The 25,995-nt window shown below is 42.6% G+C and overlaps 1 protein-coding gene across 2 annotated transcripts in view; it reads left to right on the top strand.

Moving 5' to 3' along the window:
- Nucleotides 1-25,995, top strand: part of ASB4 (ankyrin repeat and SOCS box containing 4) — a 70,945-nt gene that overhangs the window by 35,304 nt on the left and 9,646 nt on the right. For both annotated transcript variants that reach the window (XM_037046451.1, XM_037046450.1), the window contains exon 3: nucleotides 22,273-22,763. In XM_037046451.1, the coding sequence (XP_036902346.1) occupies nucleotides 22,273-22,763 (491 nt within the window). The remainder of the gene's footprint in view (nucleotides 1-22,272; nucleotides 22,764-25,995) is intronic.

Here is a 25,995-nt window from a genome sequence, read left to right as displayed (position 1 = left end):
CTGGTGTAGCTAGAGGCACCAAACCCCCCCCCCCCTCCCCCACAAAAAAACCAAAAAACCGGGGTGGGGAGGATGGGAGTCAGTATGTGCAGTTCCAAGGCTTTCCAGAAGTTTCCATCTGAAAGCTCCTGTCTATGAAAATAAGAGGTGGGGAGATCTAAGAGTGAAGAGAAAGGAAAAGGGCTCGAAAGATTGAGGAGTGAGAAAGGTTTGAGAGAATTACTAGGGAGAGTGGGGCGGTAAGTCAAACAGACAAAGAGTGGATTGCTGAGCAGTCGTGAGGACCCCGCTGAGTTTTCATCTTTGACTGGATGGTGGTACCAGTGTCCTACAGATGGCACCTTACCTGTAGTGTCGTTTTTTGCCATATGGCTCTCAGCTGCACAGAACCAAGTAGGTGCCATGAAGAACTGGAATTTTAGGGTTTTGGCAAAAGAGTCATTGAAATAATGGAACATGGAACTGAGCTGGGTAGGGAGGGGAGGAAAGTAAGTTACAGCTAATGGACAAAGAACACAGAGAGGGGTTCTAATTAAATCAAGTTACAGAGAAGAGAAGTTATGGTTGGAGAATCAAGTGCTGGGATTTGTAATTTCTGGAGACTGATCATCTGAAGGTATGGACTCAGTGCTGGGATGACCATGGGTAAGAGTGAGCAGGTCAGGGAGAAAGAGAAAGTCCCTGGAAAAAAAGGAGATCTAGGCATTCAGCAACCAGGGCATTGAAGGTACCTGTGTGATTGTCAACGTCACCTAGAGTTTGTGTGGAGAGGCATATGTGCCGAAATCTTTGAAACGGATGGAGAGATAAATGTATTCAAGAAGGAAGGCAGGTGGTACAAATGAGAAAGCTGAGCCCTAAAGAAACAAGGCTGTTCTTTTTATTTTTATTTTCGAGAGAATTAGAGCGTAATCGCAGACAGCAATGGGGAGTCAAATATATGAAAAAGAACACCCAGCTATATACGGTACCTCAGGTCAGAGTTAAGAATCCTGCATCCGTTCTTTGAGCTTGGAACAGGGCAAAGCTAGCCTGGTTACCATGGTGACGAACGCCCTGTCTCCGGGCTCATTAATCCTGTGTTCCAAACTAAGCACTTAGCGATAGCTTCTGAATAAATGCAACAAAGCTCTGCATACTGAAAAGGGCATATTCGTGTTAAGCAGGGAAAAAGGTTTTCAATTTCATTCATTAGACTCGAGTAAATAATTTAATATCTTTTTGCGTCAGTCCTCCTAGCTAATGAATAAGGATAAATGCTTAATGGAAAATCCAGCGTAATAACGTTAACAGCATCAGCTTTCCATACGAAGGAAATGGATGTTGCTGGTATATATGCATATGAAGAGGAAAATGGAAAGGAAAATAATGTGCATGAAACATCTAGGATGTGGAATGTCAGGTACTTTAAGATAAAATGTCTCATTTAATCCTTGCAACAACAGCGTGAGGTGCATGTTATTCTCTTCATGTTATAGATGGGGAATCAGAAGCTTGGAGAAGTCCAACAAGGCCCCAGTTCACACAGTTGTTGGGTTTCAAGCAGGCCCTAGTCTGTGCCTTGCTGAATATTGCATACTGCCCAACCTCCTGGGACAGTTAGCTAGTTAAAGAATTAAGAGAAAAGTTTCTGCTAAGTTGACAGTGCCCACAGAAAAGAGAAGTCCAGCCCTGGCTGGTGTGGCTCAGTGGATTGAGCACCGGCCTGCAAACCAAAGGGTCACCGGTTCAATTTCCAGTCAGGGCACATGCCTGGCTTGTGGACCAGGTCTCCGGTTGGGGGCACATAAGAAGCAACCACACACTGATGTTTCTTTCCCTCACTCCCCTTCTTCCTAGAATGAAACAAATAAAATCTTAAAAAGAAAAAAGAAGGAAAAGTTTAAATGCTGTATTAGAATTTCATTAGCTTAAAAAAATTCACTACCATAAGACGTTTTTTATGAAAAAAATTATGAGGAGAATTCTGGGCATATTAGAAATGTGTTAATTAAAAGATGTAAAGAACTATCAATGTCTCTCCCAAAACAGGTCCCCCCAGACTAATCACGTACCCCCACTTTGCCACTTCCCAGTATGTAGAAGGTTTGGAGTTGCAAAGCAGACCCTCAGCACAGAAGCTGATCTTTTCCTTCTACGTGGGACGCCTTCATTTGGGTTTTCTGCAGTTGCTCCAACCAAGGGGTAGCAAAGTGATAGAAAAAATATAGTAAAAATCCATTAATTCATTTTCCTTCAAATTAAACTCTTTAATTAAAAGTAACATTTTCATCAATTTCTAATTTCTACCTCTAACAATGTGATATAGCAGCGGTTAAAATAAATAGAAGCAAGACGCTTCTATTAAATATCTCTGATACTACACTTAACTGCTGGCAGTTTTTAAAAATCCAAATACTAAATGTGTTGGTCTCATGGACAGGACTACCCCAGGTCTATGTGGTAACTTTGGGTCACTTACTTCTGCCCTAGGGTTCAAATCGCCCCTTCAGAAGGAGTGCTGGTCACAGCCTTCCCTCCCCCCAGTCGGGAGTATGGGTTTCCTCCTTCCCCTGGCTGGCTTTGCCTCCAGTGCTCTGATCAAAGGCCATAAGTGACTTGTGCTGTGAGTTTTTGGTCTGGGGGTGTAATCTTTGCTTTATAACTAGGAACCTCTGAAACCAGACATTGAAGGAGGAAATTTCTTTGGGCCTGCCCTACTTTTTTCCCATGAGCCCCTCTCTCTAATTTGTTTCTCACTTAGAGGAGCCTGGATCTTATTATCCCATGAACACTTTAAACACCATTCAGCAGAAGAGATCAGATTCACAAATGGAAATGCAAGTGTTTTGTTTGTAATCTCCGTAAGTAACAAACAATTTTAGGAGGAGGCTCGAGGGCCCAGGTTTGGAGGTGAAAGGTGTAAATCAAACAAGAGCCTGAGGTTTTCCACTCAGCTAACCAGGAAAACATACCAATCAGGGAACTAGCCAAAGCACCAGGACTGGAGGCTGACTGCGAGCACAGCCCAGCTTCCTGAAGTTTCTTCTAATTAGAAAACTAGTGGGAACAGAAGCAGAGAGGACCTTCTCTTTTCCGAGCGGAAACATCTCATTAGCAGTCAGAAGAGGTATTAACGTCCCACCCCCCACCTCCGGGGGCCACAGAGGGCCAAGTGCTGCTGGGGAGGTCCCGGAGCATCCTTCGCTGTGTCCACCCTCAGCCTGAGACGTCCTGGTAGCCAGTGGTCAGACACACTCTAATTAGGAAGGCGGCGCCGACCAAAGAACTGAGCAGTAAAAGCAGGAAGGAAGGTCACTCCTTCAAGCAAAGTTGAATTAACTCGGATTGGGCAGAAGGAAAAGATTTAATAATAGCCCCAGGAAAGATCTGCCAGGACTTCATAATTAAAAGTAATGCCAACCGGATGTGGCATTTCTATTGCATGCCTGGCATTTTATTCATATGCCATTTTAATCCTCTCAACTATCTGATGAGGTTAATACTCTTATTCCCATTTGCAGATTAAAACAATGAGCTGTCAGAGGGGTGGAGGGAGGAGGGACCGGATGAAAGAAGGGGAAGGGATTAGCCAAAGAACATAGATGCAGGACCCATAGACACAGACAACAGTGTGGTGATGGCCTGAGGGAAGTGGCGGACATAGGACAAGGTGGGGAAATGGGGACATCTGTAATTGTGTAGATAGGTAGGTAAAACGCTGAGCTGTAGACAGATCGTTTAATGGTAAAACTGGGTTTTGCATGCAGATCTTGACCTTGATGCAAAGCTGCACTTTTGCCACTAGGTGGTGCTGCCTCTCCTTTGCTACTTAGAATCCCCACAGAAGTGTCCGGTTCGTCCCCGTTGTAGACTCAATGGATCAGTCAGTCAATAAAACTGCCTCTTGCTCACTCTTCCTAGAACTGCCTTGTTCACAACCTCTGATGAAGGGAAAGCTTAGGTTGTTATGTTCTCTAACATTGGGTCCTTCTCCACGGCAACCGGTTAGACCAGGAGTGGTTGGTATTCGACCCTAAGGGCTCAAATATGGCTTGATATAAAAGATGAACTCAAGCCCTGGCTGGTATAGCTCAGTGGATTGAGCGCGGGCCTGCGAACCAGAGGATCGCGGTTCGAATCCCAGTCAGGGTACATGCCTGGGTTGCAGGCGGGTTCCCTTCAGGCCAACTCCCAGCAGGGGACACACGAGAGGCAACCATACATTGATATTCTCTCCCTCTCTCCTTCCTTTCCCCTCTAAGTATAAATAAATAAAAAATCTAAAAAAAAAGAAATATCTCTTAAAAAAAAAGATGAGCTCAAATATTGTACTTAAGAGGACAGGTGCGTGAGTGAGATTGCCTGGATTTAAATCCTTATTACCTTCCTCCCCATTCACTATCTACATGAGTGAGTATAAGATTTAACCTCTTGGAATATCAGCCCTCATTTATGACATGGAAATATTGATAATAATCCAAATTGATTCTAGGAAACTCAGACAAGAGTTCATGGATCTTCATGTATGGCTCTGCACCCACCCACTTACCTTTGTCTTATCTGGAAATGCATTTTCCAGCGTCCATCATATTAAACATTGACTCTGGGACTGTTGCCAGGTGTTACAAAAAGACAGTTCCATGGTCAAATAAGTTTGGGAAAAGTCATATTAAATTAGAGAGATTTCCTCACCATAGGACTTCTCAGAATCTTTCATATGTGAATGTGAATTGCAAATACACAAAGGTACACAGAATCCACAAGTTTGGTTAACCACAGAGCCTTCATTTTTGATGTATCTTATAGTAATAATATATCGCAGAACAGACTTTGAGAAATGTTGGCTCAAAGGAACAAAAATGGAGCACAGAGTCAGAAGTGGGATTCATATTTGGTACAGCAAGAACTTCATTTCAGCCTGTGTACACCAATCCTCTTCCAGCTCCCCATCTGAGGGAAGATTTTGTCTCACTATAGTAGGTGGACTGATGCCCCTCCGAAGATGTCCACAGTCTAATCCCTGGAATCTGTGAATATGTTACCTTATATGGCAAATGGTAGTTTGCAAATGCAGTTAAATGAGGGATCTTAAGATTGGGGAGATGACCTCGGATTATCTGAGTCTGTCCATCTCCTTAAAGCTGGAGAAACTTTTCTTGACTGAGGTGAGAGGAAATGTGCCTATGGAAGGAAGGTTAGAAAGATTTTTTGTGAAAAAGACTCTACCCACCATTGCTTGCTTTGAAGATGGAGGAAGGAGACCATGAGCCAAGAATGTGGGTGGCTTCTACAAGCTGGAGAATGCAAGGAAACAATTCTTCTAAGGAGACTCTAGAAGGAACAGGCACACTGACTTTCAATTTTAGCCCACTGTGTGAGCCACCTTTTCCCAAAGAAAATGAACTAACAGAGAGAGAGAGAGATTGAGATTTTAAGGAACTGGCTCATGAGATTGTGGTAGTACAAGTCCCAGATCTTCAGGATGGGCCAGTAGGCTACCCAGGGAAGAGTTGCAGTTCAAGTCAAAGGCAATAACTATGCTGGCAGCATCCTCTCTTGCTCGGTGGAGGTCCAGCTCTGTTACACTCAGGTCTTGAATTGACTGGAGGAGGCCCACTCGTGCTATGGAGAGTAACTAGCTTTACCTAAGTCTAATGATTTAAATGTTAATCTCTCTTACCCGCCCCCCCCCCAAAAAAAAACCAAAACAAATCACCTTCACAGAAACATCCAGAATAATGTTTGACCAAATATCTAGCCATCAAGCCCACCGAGAACTGTGTGGGGCTTCTGACCTACAGAACTGTAAGATAGCATACTGTTTCTTGCCGCTACATGTATGATAATTTGTTACAACATCAATAAGCAACTATTATACTCACCTTGTTCTCATTATTAGCATTGTCCTTTACTGTGTTGCTAGTCCTTTCCTACTGAGGAATGGGTCCCCTTTGTCTCAGTTTTGGTCAATTTCCTTAGTCCCATCAGCGGGATCGATTTCAGTTTTGACATAGATTATCCATCCAACATTTGTGTATCATCCCTGCAGTTTTGAACTTACCCCTGTTCAAGCAATGGTTCTTCCTGTGAGCCGCTGGACCCGAGAGGAGCCCAGGTGTTCCCTCTGGACAAAAGGGCTCCTGCCTCCTGGGCCAGAACGCTGGCTGCTCCAGAGATGGGCTTCATCGCCATCGCCTTGCTGTGCTGCTGCCCTCGACTAAGAGGGGCAGCCCCGCTGTTGCTCGACTAATTAATTCCTCATCGTGCAACTGGTTTCTGCCAACCTAGTGTCCCACCTGCTGCTCCCTTGCTCCTCCCGTTCTACCCCCGAGTGGGGGCATCCCTCCAATTCATGCTTCATCATCTCACCATCTCTTCCAGTCCTGCCTGCACCTCCACCCCCAGGCAACCTTGGCCACTCGTTGCTCTAAGTCCAGAACAGACAGAATTTTGTCCCCGGGGAGAAGAAGTCATTATTCACTTTCTTTAAATTCATGGCTTTAAAAAAAAAGCAATAAATAAGTAAATAACAAAAAAACTTCCCAGGATTAACCTTTTTCTCTCCAGTTGAATGACAACCACCACATTCATTTTCTTAAGCATAAACACTATCCCAATGATAGGGCAGGGTCTCACTTTATGAGTCCGAGATCAGCACAAGGTAGTGTAATAGTACATTCTCCAAAGTCTGAGTTATTCAGTCTTATCTATGGTTACTTGACTAAATTTTAATCAGTGTGTTTTGGGAATGAAAAAGATAAAAAATAAAATAGGTATAAGGTGACTGAGCTCAGTGCCTACCTCTGGATTGTTCACATCTAAAAAGATAGTTTTTCCTTCAGGGTGAGAAAATTAAAAGTAAACACCAGAATAAATAAACATGGCCTCTGTGAGAAAAAGGCTGTATCTCAAGGGATGCGAAGCAATGGTCTGTGGAGTTGAGAGACAAGCTTTGATAGGAAAAAGATTTGCTTCGGCAGACAGAAGGAAAGAGTTTGTAATACTTGTTTCAAGGTTTCAATATGTTTTTAAAAATACAAGTAGCTGTTGAAGAAAAAAATGTGCCATGAGAACAGACTATGTGAAAAAAGGTTTGGTTTAATAAGTCTTCACAGCTATTTTCTCCTTCACTGGCCTCTTTTCACCCTATTTCTTGGCAGGCCCCCCGGGGCTCAGGTGAAGATACACTTTGCTCATCTGCACTCACCTTGGCAATCTTCTCTGGTCCCACTGATTCAACTGTCACCCAGTGGTGCTCACTCCAAGACTTGCATGTCCCAGCATGACCCTCACCTCTGAACTCCGGTTCATCTATCCAGTACGCAAAAACCCATCTCCACTCTCATTTAGAATATGGTCTAAAGTCTTTCCATGGCCTTCTGAGCCCAGTATTGTCTGCTGTGGCGGATCCCAGCCGGCAGGACCCATGTGTGTTGTGGTTGCTAGAGAACAAATACTCATGGACGTCCTGTGGAGTCCTGAAAAAGAAGTCCTGTGGAGAGAGGGGGAGAGGGCCAGAGGCCCCCAGTCCCTGCCTGGACGAGCTTTTATTGCTTCTCTGGCTACATTACACGGAGGGTAGTCCTCATCTAGTATGCACAGGTCCCCTGCAGGGGATTACCTTTTACAGGTAACGAAGGAAAGAATGTTGCTAATTACTTCAAAGAGAAGGATGTTGCAGATCTGGGGGAAAAGTGATTGAACTGGTTATACTCCATACTTGGGAGGTTTAGTTCAGATTTTAGGAAGTTGCAGGAAGCCCTTTCTGCCTCAATTAACGGTGAGGGAGTTTTAGCAAAAGCAAGTCTCATAGCAGTCTAGGTACAATGCAGGCCTGATTCCCCACGGGAAAACCTGTCCATGGACGTGGTCCTGTGCCACTCGCACCCTTCTGGTTTTCCACGTGAGTGCTGAGCTACATTTCCACGACCTGCGAAGCGGTTCCCTACAGTCTGTCCCCTGCTGCCTCACCAATGCCATTTCCCACGACACCCTCTCTTACCTCTTTTGATGTGCCTTCATTGCATTTCCTGGGCATATCTAGCTTGTCGCTACCCACCTCACAGTCCTTCCTCCTGCTATTTCCTCTGCCAGGGAAGCCTTTCCTATCGTCTTTAGATGGTTTACTTCCATGCTGCTCCAAGACCACACACTCAGAAAGTCTTTACATTAAAAGTGTCATCTTCCTCCCTCATCATTCCCTGTCACTTCACTCAGCCTTATTTTTCTTCTTAATACATCACAATCTATAATATGCATATATACACATATATATGTATATGAGTTATCTATTTTGTGTATCTCCTTCACTGCATGTAAATGCCATGAAGTTACAGACCTTGTCTGGCTTATTTACTATGGTATTCCCAGGGTGAGGACAGTAGTGGTCCACAGGAGGGGCTCAACAAATACTTGTTGAGTGCCTGGATGTACCAAGCACAAGGGAGGCAGAGACAAACAGAAATAGCATCTGTTCTCAAAGATCTTAAAATGAGAAAGAGGATGCCCAAACCTGTTATTCCTTAGAGTGGAAACAACATGTTTACAGTGGGGAGACCAGGAGCACAACCCCGGGGTAGAGGGAGACCATTCTTTACCCTGGGGGATGTGCTACTCCTTACCTTCCTTTTCTGGAAGACAGGACACTGAACCTTGAAGGATGAATAAAGTTAATCAGTCAAAGAAAAAAAAAAGGTTTTGCAGGTCAAGGAAACAACATACACAAGGGCATACGGGTGTCTGCATAGAACTAGAGCAAAGGGTCTACTGTCCAGGAAGTCCCGATGACGGAACCCCTTACAAGTCCTGCCAGGAGCCCTAGATTGGAGGGACAGATTTGAGACTTGCCTCCTGTCTCCTCGCCAGTCAATCTTGCAAGAAAACCTGTTTTTCTTTCTTTTTAATTTTCTCAAAAGCTGGTGCCATAATATCGTCTTCTATGCACGCTGGGTAATGAGCCCTTGCTTGGTAATAGGATCCAGATATTTAACAATGGTAACACACCCTTCCCCAGGACATACTGGGTTACCAGTGTGAATGGGTCCCGGCAGAGGGGCTGTGGGATGATGACAGCGATAAAAGAGAAACTGAGTCAGAAAGGTGTGTCTTCAGTGAAAACGGGAGAGTGACCGAGAGTGTGTGAGTTTGCAGTTAAGAAGGGAGTAAGAGTAACCTCAGTGGATGACATAAACCTTAACGGGCGAGGGGTTATACACAAGGGTGAAAGGAGCCCAGAAGCACCGCTGTGGGTTGGGAAGAGAGGAGTTCTCACCTCCAGACCCAGGAGAATGCGAGAAATAGAGAAATGGAGACTGAGAGGAGACGGTGTTTCATTTAAGATTTCATTTAAGACAAGACTGTGAAAGATACAGGAAAATATATTTGCCATAGATTGTAGATTGAAAGGGCGAAATTGAAACTAGAACAAAGCAGCCAACTGAAAATATGCTTTGGTGACAGTTAATAACAAACTTGACACTGCACGAAATTGCATCCTTGACAAAGAAGCGTACTTGAGTCCCAGAACACGCAGAGAATGAAAAGCCCTGAACATGAGAAAAATCTCATCTTTGAATAATAGATGTTTCTGAAGAAAGCTTACTGTTAATAATGAGACAATATATGTAAAACGCCTAGTGAGCGCTTGAAAAATAGCAGACATTATTAATATGTTCACAAGGGCACACTGAGCAAATGTGCTGTCTTTTGCTTCTAAAAGAGCCTGTACAAGTACCGTTTCGAACAGGGGCAGGTGATGTGAAACTGAGGAGCGTGAAGACATCTTTGACAAAATGAGTATTGGTAGCTAACGAAGATTCTAAACTTCTACCTCAAGTTAATACATTGAACCAAATTCTTTCCCGAATTCTTACTACCATAAGCCATGAGAATAATCCATTTTCCTTTGTGTTCTCACACATACCGAGGCCACTGTAACCAAGAGGACTAAATGCTTTTCACTCTGTCTTAGTGCTTTTTCTAAGAAAAGTGTACATTTTTAAGGTGGTATTTAAAAAGTCATTTGAAATAGACCATATTTCTATGCATATATTTGAAAATTGGACTGTAAAAAATTGTGAGAGGGGACTTCTTTTCAATGAACATAACTCAGTAATTGGTGGGTGATGAACATGTTAAGCAAAAAGAGGTTTTATAGTTTCATGTATACATATAGAGGTTTCCCTTGTGCCTATGACCAATATTTTAAAACAAGGTAGAAAAATTTTGTGTGCATGTTGAAAAACAAAATTTTGGTAGCTGCACAAAGGGCAGCCCACACCTCGTAGGTGTGGATCTCTAGTTATTGCTTGGAATGTTACCTTAGTTTTTATGCTCTGATGCAGCTTTGACATGAGAAAGCAAATGAAGGGTGTTGTGTATTGGGCAGTGGGACACAGTAGAAATTATCAAATCCCCTGGATATTGGGTTACCTTCTTAATAATGCCTATCTCTTAGGAGAGCTCACAGAACTTTTAGAACCAAGAGGCGTTGGTGGGGTCAATTCGTGCGTTGTGAAAACAGCGGTCACTCAGGCTCCCACCCAGCTGTCAGGCTTCGGATGGCTTTCGGGAGAAACTGTTATGTGCCCAAGGAGAGGTGACTTGATGAGGGGAAACAGGTTTGAATTTTTCGAATAGGAAATATTCTTCAATATGTCTTGAACTCAAAGAATTTATACAATGGGCAGGGGTTACAAAACACCTCTACGGGGCTGTGTCTAGTGTTTGGGGGTTAACAGTGCTCACTCAGAAAACATCTTTAGATCAAATGTGTCAAATGTTTGGCCTCAAACACTGAGTGTCATACTAAGGATGAAGAATCATTTGCCCAAATTCAAAGCAATGTAATTAATTCAGTTAATTACGGTTAATTCAGTTCATTACAACTTCCCCCCCAAATCCATTATTGTTTGACTTAAATTGATGACATTCAGGAATTGAAAAGTTTCGGTGTTTTTTCTTTGTGGATTACTTCATGATTTTTAAAACCATCTGACCATTTTATTTATTTGTTATTTGTTTTATTTATTATTTATTTACTTTTCACATTTTTTAATTGTTGTTCAAGCACAGTTGTCTCCATCCCCCCCCCCCCACCACTCCCCACACCCCACCAGTCACCCTTTTCACCTATCCTACTAATGGCGGTCCCAGCCCAGCCCGGCTGCAGCAAGGGAAGGAAGGAAGGGAGAGACTAGCAGAGCCGGGAAGTTCCTTCTTCCCGGGATCTGGCTTGGCAACCTTTTGGAGTTGCTAGCTGTTCAAAGCACTGCAACCCAATACGGGCGCAAAAAGAAATGCAAATAACTGTAGTTTAGTGATTATAAAATCAAATGCAGCAGTGAAAATCGCTTTAGAAGGATCCCTTTTGTTATTTTTGGAAACAAGCAGAACAAGGTGAACAACCCTGGAGCAAATTAATAAATTTGGAGACCAGGGGGCAAGTGGCCCACAGGAGAGATGACGGGGCCAAGCTCCTGATTTCCCTGCGTGCTGTCCTGCAGGGAGCATTCAGCGCGTGGGCCAGCTCACACTGCCAGACCCCAGCTTGCTCTGGCAGAGGTCGAGCTTTCCAGGCAGCAGGGGAAGTTTAAGGGCAGCTACAATCTGCTCTTTTCCCCCTCGGAGATAGTGGGTAGTTGGTTGGTGCAGGACATTCATAAGGTATCAGGCATCGGCTACAAGGACTCAATTTAGTTTTCCTGCTATGGGTTGGAGAAAGAACGGGCTGCATAATTTGTGGGGTCCAGTGCAAAATGAGAACGTGGGGCCTCTTATTAAAAAACATTATTAAGAATTTCAAGGTGGATGGAATTCTGTGCTGCAGAAAGGAAGAAGGAACTACTACCCTTTACAACATCATGGATGGAACTGGAAAGCATTATGCTGAGCGAAATAAGCCAGACAGTGAAAGACAAATACCATATGATATCACCGTTAAGAGGAATCTAAACAACAAAACAAACAAGCAAGCAAAATGTGACCAAAGACACTGCAATACAGAACATGCTGACAGGGTCCAGAGGGGAGAGGGGAGAGAATCACAGGGGAAAAGGGGATGGACTCACAGGAACAAGTATAAAGGACACATGGACAATAACTAAGGGGGGGGGCGGAAATGGGAGGGAGGTAGGGAGCACTGGCGGGGGGTGGGCAGGGCTGGGAATATAAGACAGAAAGCTGTACTTGAACAAGAATTAAATTAAAAAATTATAAAAAGAAAAAAAAAAGAACTTCAAGGTGGTACAGAATTTCAAAGTTAGCCAAGCGTGGGGCCCTTCCAGGTGAGGGTCCTTTCGAGAAGCCAGCCTTTGTGGGGATTCCTGGCTGCTTTGCAGAAGGGCCTGGGTCTACATTTCCGATTAGAGGCCAAAATGACCTCCACTCCAAGTCATAGTAACTTAACTACTGTTTATATTTGAAAAAAGTTTTGTAATTAACCATGGACAAATCACGGAAGACTAGATCGAGATTACAGGGCTGAATATAAATTTTAACAATTAGGACAATGTCAATTGTAGCTGTCAAAAAAGAGAGGTATAAATATAGGAGGAAAATAGCTTGGACATATCCTCATTTCATGAGAAAGGTGGCAACAGATGATGTAATAAATTCATGAGTAGAGACTTAACTGTAAGAAAGTTTTAATATTTTAACATAAGGTCAAGTTAAAGGAGTCATCACCAAGCCCTTATCATCACCAAGCCCTTATTATATGGAATGTTAAAAGGATTTATCTAAGAAAAAGAAGATGATAAAAAACTATGAACAGTAAAATAACAACAAACTCACAACCATCAACAACTAGACCTAAAAAAAAAAAAAAACTAAGTAAGCAACTAGAACAGAGACAGAATCACAGAAATGGAGATCACATGGAGGGTTACCAGTGGGAGAAGGGAGAATGAGGGAAAAAGTACAGGGAATAAGAAACATAAATAGTAGGTGCAAAGTAGCCAGGGAGAGATTAAGAATAATATAGGAAATGGAAAAGCCAAATAACTTATACGTACAGTCCATGGACATGAACTAAGCGGGGGAATGCGTATGGGAGGTGGGTGCAGGGTGGAGGGAAATAAAGGGGGAGAATGGGGCAACTGTAATAGCAAAATATACTCTAAAAACACAGAGAAAGAATTCATGGGCATGGACAAAGGTGCAGTGATTGTGGAGGGGAGAGGGTGGGAGGAGATGGAAGAGGGTATTTGAGGGATAAATGATAACAGAAAACATGCAATATAAACAACATCTAATCAAAACCTTAAAAAAAACCCACAGTGAAGCTATCAAATATTGGGGGAGGGAGATTGGAAGAAATAAACAAAACCTACCTTTCATATCAGAAACTAAAAAATAAGATCTAAATTTGAAAACAGATACACAACTACATTAGCTGGAGTTAGGGAGCTAACACTGAGAGATCTAAAGCAAACTTTGTTGAAAGAGGTGCCTCTGTAAACACATCGACTCCAGAAAAGTGTTAATCAAGTTCTGATATGCTTTTGATTTTTTAAAAAAACATTTGCCTTATTATTTAATAAAAATAATTTTATCTTTTTTAGGTAAGTTAATCTGAGAGGAAAATATGGTATAAAATCAATTATTCAAAAAATAGATAACGCAGATTGCCTTTATTGTGGTTCCCAGGGCCAGCCACGTATGTGAGGCCCCAGGTCAGAGAGGAAGGTGTGTTCCCGAGTCACGGAGTTATTTAAATCGGGAGAGTGTCCCCAGCAGAGGAGGCGGGCTCTGCAGGGCAGGATGTTTAGGAAGCTATGCCCAAAGGGAGAAGAGACCAAAAAATGACATCAAAGCCAGCAGACTTAACAAAGACGAGAAAGCCATCCACACCACCTGCACACAGGTGTATCGCAGAGCTACAAACAAGGTAAATGGGCAGAGGGAAAGTCAAAGGAGTGGAGGATTGTAGAAGATAGAACCCTAACGTTTCAGAGTTAGTCCAGGGCTGCACCTAACAGTTCTGATGGAAGTCTCCGGTAAAATGGCCCCAGTCGACGTTTTCTGTAGGTTATTCTGTGAACTTAGTGACTGAATATGGAGTGCCGCCCTTCTCCCTCCAGTTCCAACGCTACATGTCCATTTTACTTACTCATTCATTTTTATATTTCAGTTATAGCTGACATTCAATAGTGTATTAGTTTCAGGTGCGTAGCATAGTGGTTAGACATTTATATCACTTGCGAAGTAACCCCCCCAATAAGCTTATATTTTGGAAACACATTATTTAGCTTTTCATTCGCCTTTGATTTATCCGAAATGTAACACACACACCAACACTCACACACGAGCCGTAGTCTATGCTCTTAACAACACTGCAAGTCTCTGGTCCCGATATATTTATTACGCAGTCTACCATTTCTCTGCCGATTGGAACTGCCCCTCCGTCACCACAGATGCTCTGTTGAGTGGGTTTGTCTCTAGCCTCTACCTTGCATTTCATTGGTCCAACTGTGTCCCCACAAATCAGTACCCCGGCCGGGGCTTTAATGATAGTTCGCTTGGGTATCAGGCAGGGTAAGTATTCCTCCTTCACCATCTCGTTTTGCCTTCCCATTTTTCCCACTTTTTGCCAAAATTGTCTTGCCCTTTATTCTAAACAAATATTTTTTAAAAATAGCATTTTAATTGCATTAAGTTTATACCTCAATTCAAGAAGAATTGCTGTCCTTGCACTATTGAATCTTTTTATCCATGAATATATCAGAGCTTACCATTTATTTGAGTTTAAGTCCTTTGACTTCAATAATATTTTTACTATTTTCTCGAAAAGGATCTTATTTATAGCCTGAAAATAAGTAAGAAAAACACAAACAGCCCAATGATACATGGACAGAGGCTATTTATACAGATGATTTATACAAGGGGAAATCTTGTTGCCCGTAAACATATGAGAAGGCACGCAACTTTACTGGTAACCAGGGGAGTGCAAACGAAATTGAAACTCTATTTCATACTACCTAATTGACAAACAAGAGACTGACAGCATTAAGTGTTGGAAATATTTAAACTATACTGATGTATGTATAAATTGATATAACCACTGATGAATATAATTTAACACAATTCAAAATGTTCATACGCTACTACCAGTAATTCTATTTCTCTCCAAAAACTCCTGCACAGTTTTAAAGGTATTTGTTGTTATGAAAAAGCTCAAACAACTTAATTGTCTGTAGTAGAGGAATGCCTAAGCTCTTGTTTAACTTTGCAGTGTGGTTCTATTCAGCAGTTGAAATGGAAAAAAAAATCAGCTCTCCATTCAAAAATATGATGTGAATGACCAAAACAGGTTGCAGAAGTGAGACACAACTTGCAGTTTTTAAGAACAGATAACAATGACACATGGGTTGCTTATGGACAAATACGTGAGTAATAAAGGAACAAAAGTTTACAAGGAAATGACAAAAATCAACTTTAGTCATGATCTCTGTGGAGGAAGAGAGGGAGGGAAGAAAGGAGAAATGGGCTGGGTTTTACCGTAAAATGTTCTCTTGGAAGAAAGAAAACTAAAGCAAGCATGATGACAGTTCCCATAGTGACAGAGACTTCCTCTTGTCCCCACTGTCTTGTAGTTTATTTTTGTTTTCTTAATTATATTTTATTGATTATGCTATTACAGTGGTCCCAATTTTTGCCCCTTTGCCCCATTCCACGCAGCACTCCCCACTGCTTCAGGCAATCCCCACACCACTGTTCATGTCCATGAGTCATGTGTATATGACCAGGCCTGTCCAGAAAAAGTCCAGCCATCAATATAATGAGAAGAGTTTGTGTAACATTGATGTAATCTGGCAACCAAAGAGAGTGGATGATACATGAATAATGATGACCACACTGTACTAGTTAGTGGGGGTGGTAGATGCCGTTGAGTGAGCATGTGCACTGTGTGGCTGTCACATTCAAAATGACTGAGTGAGTAGAGCAATGAATCTGCATCAAATTTTGTCCCGTGGGGTCCAGTGGCACAGCCTCCCCTATCACCCAAGCTGGGTACTCGAGGGTGACCTTCATATGGGCTGAGTACACCTTTCTCTTATACTTGAGCCTTGATTGCTGCTGAAAGGTCAAGGGAGGGATTTACCCAGGCCAGTCAGCTACAAGGCTGGCTGTGACCGCTGACCACCAGCCTCTGCGCTTGTGGAGGATCAGCTGTACAGGGGCAGGGTGGTGGTGCTCCAGTGTGGTCGGTAGCAGTCCAGTGGGTGACAGGCTTTGGGGTTTCCTGGGTGGTGCAGGCCAAGGTCAGCCCCCACCTGTGTTCTGCTTGGGGCTACCCTGCCTGAGCTGTGAAGCAATCTGAGATGACTGCTTCTTGTGCTGGGCTTGGAGATTCCCAGATGAAACCAAGCTGTGAATCCAGACTGGCTGCTGCTAGTGCCAGGCCTGAGGCCACTTAGTAAGAGGTACAGGGTCTAGGGGCTTACTGAGGCTGGCTGTTGCTTGTTTGATAAGATTTAGGAAGTTGTGAAGCATGAGCCAAGACCAGCCATTCATATGGAAAAGTCATGGTTAACTGTTTGGATGGGCCCATAACTTGGGTGGGATGGAATCTGAAGGGATCTTAAAGGCAGGGCAAACAGTGTTATCTAGGTTCTTGGAGACTCAGATATGGCACCCACTTGCTGGTTCTGTGGCTCTTTTGGGATGGGCTCAGAAAAGGGACAATGGCCTCTGCCTGCCTTTCTGTCTGGGAGAAAGTTGTCTCCCAGCTCCTGCTTTGATATCAGACACTTCAGTTTCTCCCTGTATGCCACTGGTGCCTTTTGAGCTAATAAAGGGTACTGGAGCTCAGAGGGAGTGAGTCAGAGTAAGCCTGTTTGTGGATTCTTTAAAGGGAACTGATTAGGGTTCCAGAAGTTTCTTCCACTGACTTGATCCTTGCTGTCTTTGCAGCCAGAATTTATGGGGACTTACCTTCCCAGCACTGGAACTCTGTGCTGGGAAGCCTGGTGTGGGCTGGGACTCCTTGCCCCTGAGATATCCCTCCTGAATGTTTATCCACCACACGAGGATGTGGTATCAGCCCATTCCACTTCTCCACCCTTCTTACCATTCTGAATGGGTGTGGCTCCTTTAATTCCATAGTCATTAGACTTCCATTCAGCTCAAGTTCTGGTGGTTGCTCTATATTTTAGTTGTAATTTTGATGTGATTGTGCAAGGAGGCCAGCCATGTTTACCTATCCTGCCATTTGACCAGAAGTCCGTCATGTAGCTTTCAAGGTAACAGAATTTGCAGGGGAATGTGGATGCTTCCCAGGGCCAACTCACACGCTGCAGGGAGTAGCAAAGCCCAGCAGGTGGAGCCACAACATGGCTGAGTGCCCATGATCAGCCAACCTAACAATGGACATTTGGAGGCAGTTTCATTTTATTTGGGATAAAATTGGCAATGTGAGGTCTCATAACCAGGACTTAAAAAATTCATTCTCTCTGTTGGGGGATAATAAAATAAGACAATCACACAGTACAGGAGAGCAGAGAAAACTGAATACTGACTGGTGCTGTGTCCCTCAGGAATCCTGGCCTCAGGACTATCTTTTCCCTTGGGCCGCCCCGGCTTTCTGTTCTCCCCTCTTTGTCCCATTCTTGGTGCACACAAATCCGTGTCTCCTTTGCCCATAGATGAAATCTGAAAAGCCTTGTTCTTTATCAAGCCACGCAAATTAAAGTTTTTATCTGCTTCATTTGCCACTATTCCAGACTATTTCTGGAGACCATTTTGCATAAATTAAAAAGTTCATGAAAGGCCTTCTCTCATAAAGGTTACTTTACCTCAGAAGTAATTTGCCCTGCTCCTGTAGAATGAAAATTACTACAATAATTTTGGGGGGAGGTAGGGGGAGAAGTGGGTATACTTTAAAGAATGTTAAAAAATCTTTCAGAAAAAGAGACCATGTATTTGGTTGGAAAGACTCTATATTTTGAGAATGTCATGCCTTGAATTGATATCTATACCAAAATAAATTTCAGATGAATCCAGTGTTAAACATTTTAAAAATCTATAATAAAACTAAATTATAATTGATTTGGATAGCTTTGCAAACTTTGAGAGAAGTAGGACATTCTAGAATTTATTAAAAATACTTGCTTGTTTTTATTTTGCCTATCTAAAGTGAACACCATTGTATTTAAGAAAGTCCAAGTAGACTGGTTTATAATTTTATAACAATTACTAAAGCACAAGTTTACATTTTAATTTAACAAAGGACTCATATAACTGTAAAACAGAAAGGCTTCAATGTATAAGAGGACAAAAATTTGAACATTTAGCCAAAGAAGAAATACCACTAGTTAATAATTGCATAGAAAGTGTCCAAACTCTAATAATTAAGTGAATTCTTTTCTTTTTCTTTTAAAAGGCCATCTTTTACTTCCAAACTGGCAAATTTAAAAAAATGTGTGCCAACACACTGGTGAGAAAATGGCACTCACTTCCATATCAGTGAGAGAGATAGAAATATAACTTTCAGCAATTAGTCAGAAAGGCCCTTTAATGACTCTACTTTGGGAGGAGTTTATGCCAAGGAAATAATTCTAAAATTGACATATAAATGTATTAATTGTAGCATTAGTCATAATACCAAAACTTAAAAAAGACTTTATACCGAACAGCAAGATAACTCACTCAATGTAATATTACACATTTTTAAATGTATAATATTTTAAATGACACTTAAAATATATAACAACACAGAAATCCTTATAGTAGTATACGAAAGGCAGTGTTGGTAAAAAATATATATTAAAATATGGCTAACAGAATTGTTAACTAGGAAAGTAAACATTTAAACACAGTTTGTCACTACACACCCATCAGACTGACTAAAACTAGACGGAAAATACCAAATGTTGACACAAATGTGGCACAACAAAAGTCCTCACAGAGGCTATGGGAGTGGAAACTGTACCACACCTGTTTGATAGCACTGGAGGACGCTGAAGACAGGCATGCCCCGAGGCCCAGCAATCCCACTCCCAGGTAAGGAACCCAGAGGAACCCCTGCACGGAGCCCCAGGGTAGGAGAATCTACAAGAATGCTCACTGCAGGAATGCAGTGTTCCGAGCAACCGCAGACTGGGCATGCCCACCACTAGCAGGACGGACAAATTGTGGGTTCATCCACCCTACTCTGAGGTTTGAGGTAGAACACAGTAAAATGAACAAGTGAGAGTTAAACATCAGAGTGTAAATTATTTTCACAAATGCAAGTCATGAAAGAATGTGTTTATTAATCCGTTTACATAAAGTTCAAAAATGAATGAAACCAAACTATCTTGTTTAGAGATGTAAACAAAGGTGACAAAACTATAAAGATATGCAGAGACATGCGTCATAAGAGTCAGGATAATGATGACTTCTGGCAGGATGGAGGAGTTGTGATACAGAAGGATACATAAGACAGTGGAGGGATTCTCTGGGTCTGAGAGTGTTTGATTTTTTCTTTCTTTTTAAAAAAAATATTTTATTTATTTATCTTTAGAGCGGAAGGAAGGGAAGGAGAGAAGGAGAGAAATATCAATGTATGGTTGCCTCTCATGCATCCCCTGCTGGGAACTGGTCTGCAACCCAGGCATGTGCCCTGACTGGGAATTGAACTGCGATTGTGTGGTTTGCAGGCCTGCGCTCAATCCACTGAGCTACACCAGCCAGGGTCTTTCTATTTTTATAATGTGTATGTTTAATTTACTGACCTGGGATATGATTACATAGGTGATGGCTATTTTTTAAACTACACATATGTATTTTATATATCATGTAATACGTGTTGTATGTTATGAGTTGAATTGTATCCCCTCCCCTGAGCTCCTCAAAAAGAAAGTGTGTGGAAGTCCTAGTTCTAACACTTCGCTACATGACTTTTCCAGAAACAGGGTTGTTGCAGATATTACTAGTTAAAATGAGAAGGAGCAGGGTGGGCCTCTAATGCAGTAAGACTTGTGCCCTCATAAAAAGACAGTCATGTGGAGCCAGAGACACAGAAGGCCACGTGAAGATGGAGGCAGACCCTGGAGAGACATTTGCAAGCCAACCAGCGCCAGCGACTGCCTGCCATCACCGCAAGCTAGGAGAGCGGCAGGAGGCCGATTCTCTCTTAAAACTCCCAGAAGGAGCCAACCCTGTCCATACCTTGATTTTGAACTTCCAGTCTCCAGAACTGTGTATACATTTGTGTTTTAAGCCACTTAATTTGTAGTGCTTTGTTACAACAGCTGTAGGAAACTAGTATATTGTGTTTCTGCATTACAAATATTTTTTCAAAACATTTCCCAAGATTTCATGTTTATGTTCCCTAATTTCGTGACTAAATCTCAAGATCTACAATTAAGAAGTAATTAAATCATCCTACTTTATGTATTCCCTGGAAATATAAAGGCCCTCAAAGACACGATTCAAATACTATAAAAAGAAGGGTCTCCCATTCAGAAAGGAGGACTGGGCAGCCTTCCCAGTTGTACTAAAGGGTCGAGGATCAATCGTACACGTCCAAGTCCATTTAAAAACAAAGAATGTGGGTTGTTCTGAGTTGGCCTGTGAAATTTTCATCCTGACCTTTTGATTCCCTTCCTTACTGGAAATTCTCCTGCGTGTGAAGTGACTCTGAACGTGGCTTCTGGGAAGACATTCTTACTCATTGCGTTTCACTACAGAGAAGGGAAGGGCTGACCTGAAAGGAGGCTTGACCCAGGACTTCTCTGGGGCAGAATACTGACGAACACAGATGGCTTCACAAGTGACAGTCTTTGGTTAGAATTCTGCTTTCTGCAAATTAGGGTACTACAGCCTCAGAGTTTACAGAGCACTGCGCTCTGGGAAGCCTCACTGGGGGCTGATTTTGTGTAGGACACTGAGCACGCTTGCAGGAGCACTGCCTTTCTCAAACATGTTCTATATGACCAGAGGACACCTTTAAAAAAGGGCATAAGGAGCCATACATGGAGAATGGATTTTTTAAATTAACAAAATGCAACTTGCTGCTTTCAAGGTTTTGACTACCAAAAGAGAGTGAAGTACAGAATATGTTTTTTCTAGAAAAATAATGAAGTGGAAAGAATAGCACAGTGGTAAGACTTTAAAGCTGGGTTGTCTGCTTTGCAACCTCTTCCTTCTTAGCTTCTACTTAGCCTCTCTAAGTAGAAATTTCTTCATCTGTAAAATTAGGACAAACATTTCATCTATTGCAAAAATGCTAGTTAGGAAGATTCGATGAGGCAGTATATAAAAAGCATTTAGCTCAGAATGTTGCACATGATAAGTGCTTAAGAAATATTTGTTACTAGTATAATAATAGTAAGAATAGTAAAGGAATATCTCCAGCTTTATACTTGAAGTGCATATACAAATTTTCAGCAAGGTCAATAGTCAATAGGCCCCATAGAGGGTCATTTGGTTCACCCCATTAAATTAGGCAGAGGAGAAAAAATTTCAGCTTCTGAAGTTGACCATTCTAATACTTAACATTTCCTATCAGAAAAATAAAATTTGCTTTCATTTCCAGGCCTATTAGAAAAGTGGGTTGGATTAAATCATTTCTAAGGAGATTTCCAAGTACTAAAAATTTGTATTTCTAACAGCCATTGTCACCCATAAGTCAAATATGTTAGTCTCTGAATCACTGTCTTTCTTTCATTGGGTATTTCTATTACACTGGCTTCCACCCTGTCAATGGGAAACACGACCTGTAGGCTAGTTTGGAGGTCCAAGTGTGGGTGGTTGGTATTTTCCGCAGGTGTGTTCTGGGAGCCGTGGACATCCGGGAAGCTCTGGTCGGGCCTCAGTCAGAGGGCTGGGCCACATTCCTGTCACTGGAGTTTGCCTGGACCGAATTTACAGGCTTTTCCACTTTGAAAGAAAAGAAAAACATGATTTTGTGAAACAGTAAAAGAAACTCATAGTTGACTATAACCTTTTTTATTTTCCATGGTATTTGCTATTTTCTTGATAAAAGCCATTAGTCACAGGAACCACTTTGTATTTCCCAATCCTCCTATGAGTAAAAATTAAAACTCAATAAAGGGCCTGAAGTCTCCTGTTCTCCACGTCCGCCCCACCCACCCTGGATCTCGGTACATTTGCTGGTTGTCCAGGAGATGGCACTGTTGTTTCAAAGGAGTGTCCTTGGTGGGGCCCAGAAGTAGACCTTGGAAAGAAAGATAAAGGACAGCCAGTGATTAACAGGGGAGCAGCTAGTTAAGTTCTGGTTAATGAACCTGGCGTATAAAGACAAAATAAGTTTAAATAATTGGCCTCCTCCATCATCCTTCCTAGGGGCGAACGTGAACATGAAGACCAACAACCAGGATGAGGAGACACCCTTGCACACAGCCGCCCATTTCGGCCTCTCGGAGCTAGTGGCCTTCTACGTGGAACATGGGGCTGTCGTGGACAGTGTGAACGCCCACATGGAGACCCCCCTGGCCATCGCAACCTACTGGGCCCTCCGCTTTAAAGAGCAGGAGTACAGCAGGGAGCACCACCTCATCTGCCGCATGCTGCTTGACTACCACGCCGAGGTCAACGCCAGGGATGACGACTTCAAATCCCCGCTCCACAAGGCAGCCTGGAACTGTGACCACGTGCTCATGCACATGATGCTGGAGGCCGGGGCCGAAGCCAATCTCATGGATATCAACGGCTGTGCGGCCATCCAGTATGTGCTGAAGGTCACCTCGGTGCGCCCTGCAGCCCAGCCCGAGATCTGCTACCAGCTCCTGCTGAACCACGGGGCTGCTCGAATATACCCTCCGCAGTTCCATAAGGTGAGGCCGGGTCCCTGCAAGTGACTCAAGCTTGTCTTAGGCTTGATCCTCTACCTGACTGTCCATTTACACATATAACCCTAGCTATCTCGTCCTGGTCCAGGTGTGTTTGAAATCGGGGGCTGAGAGCAGGGAATGGGGACAAGAGTGGCAGGTAATCTTCCATGTCTTGTGGAAGCCACCAATGAACTGGCGGTGGCGGCTTCCTGAGGGACTGAGTGGAGAAAGATCAGAAGGCCACCGGAAGTCTGCAGGACAGGTGGATGGTGTCGGACTAGCATCTACTTGCTGTCTCCAGCCGAATGTCTGATTTAAAGATAAGTATTGGAATTAGCTGACAAGAAAGGGCCACTCAGTTTTCCAGCCTAGTGAAAGCTAATGTTTATTGACTACTAATAAATATAGTTTCAATTTTCCAGTTTAGTGCAAGCTAATGTTTACTAAGTACTAATAATTATGCTTATTATATATGAGTTCTATTTACTAAGCACACTGTTATAAGCATTTTATAATTTTTTATTATGCATGCATTTCTCATTTTTATACTTCACTCTTCTAGTAACCCTATGAAATAAACAATATTAGTATCTTAATCTACAAAGGGGGAAATTGGAGCACAGACTATTTAAGGAACCTGCCTGACCCCACACAGCAGCAGTTCCAGGATTCAACCTGACATCATTCGGGCTTGTATCTGTTCCTGTAATGTCACATTGCGCAGCCTTTATTTTTAACAATATGTATTAATAGTCTCTAGTGGGTAGCAGAGACCGAATGCTAACAGGCTAATACGACTAAAACATGATACCTACTTTCAGGTAGCTCACAATCTAGTGGGAGAGACAGAGACCTAAGAGATACTTTTAATATGCCATGGTAAATGACAGGCAGAAGAGTTAGGTTGATGATGGTCATTAATATGAAAACCAAAATGCATTTCACCGGAAAATAAATCACATGACACCATCCCTAGGCTCTCGCTCATTCTAAAAAATTAATTGACAAGAAGCAGAGGAGTTTCAGGTATAAAGCAACTGAGTAATGTAGGGCCACAGAAAGCCAGTTGACAGAGAGTTTTACTAAATTCACAGCTAAGTTCCACCTCCTCCCTTGGTAAAATAGCAGAACTGGTCTGACATTCTGCACTGTGAGGCTTAGTGGGAAGAAAAGTTCCAATAAAAAATTTAAGGGGAACCCTGACTGGTGTAGCTCAGTGGGTTGAGCGCAGGCCTGTGAATCCAAGGGTTACAGAATTGATTCCGACTCTAGGGCACATACCTGGGTTGTGAGTCAGGTCCCCAGTAGGGGGTGCTAGAGAGGCAACCACACATTGATGTTTCTCTCCCTTTCTCCTTTTCTTCCCCTCTCTAAAAATAAATAGATAAAATTTTAAAACAAAACAAAACAGAATTTAAGGAGTGTGCAGAGTCAGGGCAAATTCCAGATGGACAACCCTGGGAATGTTCAGACGTGGATATGACATCAATGAATTTTGTGATCTCATAGGGATTTTTCCTTGGTTGTCAGTATTTTAATGGACGATGAAGTCATTTGCCCCTAAGAATTATATGTAATACTCAAAATGTTCTGAAACTTTATACATTTTTAATAGAGAATTCTAAATGATTACGATGAGGAAGAATACAAAAATAAACAACAATTTACAACAATGTTTTTTGTTAAGCTCTAAATAGGCTTTATATAGATTTCATTTTAATTTTATAACTTCTTTTTTTAACTGATGAGTTTTAGTTTATTCCCTTTTTTGATTTTTTAAAAGATTTTATTTATTTATCTTTAGAGAGGAAAGGAAGGAGAGAAGGAGAGAAACATCAATGTATGGTTGCCTCTCGTGAGTCCCCTGCTGGAAACTGGCCTGCAACCCAGGCATGTGCCCTGACTGGGAATCGAACCGTGATCATGTGGTTCGCAGGCTCCCGCTCAATTCACTGAGCTACACCAGCCAGGGCTGATTTTTTAACAATATGTTTTATTGATTATGCCATTACAGTTGTCCCATTTCCCCCCTTCATTCCCCTCCATCCTGCACACCCCTCTCCCCAACATTTCTCCCCTTTAGTTCATGTCCATGTGTCACAAGTTCTTTAGTTCCTACATTTCCCATATTATTCTTGCCCTCCCCCCCGTCTGTTTTCTACCTACCATCTATGCTACTTATTCTCTGTACCTTTTCCCCCCTCTCCTCCTCCCACTCCCCGGTTGCTAACCCTCCATGTGATCTCCATTTCTGTGGTTCTGTTCTTGTTCTAGTTGTTTGCTTAGTTTGCTTTTGTTTTAAGTGTGGTTGTTAATAACTGAGTTTGCTGTCCTTTCACTGTTCATATTTTTTATCTTCTGGAAGCCAGAGTGGCAGGAGTGGAGTGAGTCAGGAGGAAGAGAAGTCGGAGAATTGTGTATGAGCGTGGTTTATAGCCCATATGTATGGCCTTGTGGGCCATGGTTATGTCCTTGGTTTGGACACTGAATGAGATAGGAAGTCACTGAAGGATTTTGAATTGGGAAGTATTGTCTGATTTATATTCCACAAAGATCTTTTTGACAAAGATCAAATTCCACAAAGGCTCCGATTCCACAAAGACCAATTCAGCCTTTTGGAAAGTGACTCTAGCAGGAGCAAAGGTCTTGCAAAAATCTGGCTAAGAGATGAGGGTGGCCTACACCCACAGTGGGAATGGTGAGTGTGGTCAGACTCCTGGCGTGTTTCAAAGAGGGAGTCATTGGGTTTGGCTGATTGATTATCTGTGGGCTATAAGGAAAAAGAGAAGAGTCACAGATAACTTTGAGGATTTTCACCCAAGGAATATAAAGAACCGAGGGAACATTTTCTGAGGTAGAAACAAGGCAAGGGGATGCTGATTTTGAAGAAAAGGTCAGGGGTTCTGTTGCGACTGAGGTGCCTACTACTCATCCAGGTGAATATCAAGTAGGCAGGTTTTTGTTTTTAAGATTTTATTTACTTTTTAGGGGGAGGGAGAGAAACATCAGTGTGCAGTTTCGTCTTGCACACCCCCCACTGGGGACCTGGCTGGCAACCCAGACATGTGCCCTTGACTGGGAATCAAACCTGCAACCCTTTGATTCGCAGGCCGACACTCAATCCACTGAGCCACACCAGTGAGGGCCTCAAGTAGGCAGTTTGATCTATGAATCTGGTGTTCAGGGAAAGGGCCTGGCCAGAGGTACAAGTTCGGGAGTCTTCATCATGAATACA

This window comes from Sturnira hondurensis, unplaced genomic scaffold (genome assembly GCF_014824575.4).
Source record: "Sturnira hondurensis isolate 20B ecotype Veracruz unplaced genomic scaffold, ASM1482457v3 Scaffold0005252, whole genome shotgun sequence".
Lineage (NCBI taxonomy): Eukaryota > Metazoa > Chordata > Mammalia > Chiroptera > Phyllostomidae > Sturnira > Sturnira hondurensis.
Note: the sequence above shows the minus strand (reverse complement) of the source record. Positions and strands in the feature narration are given on the sequence as shown.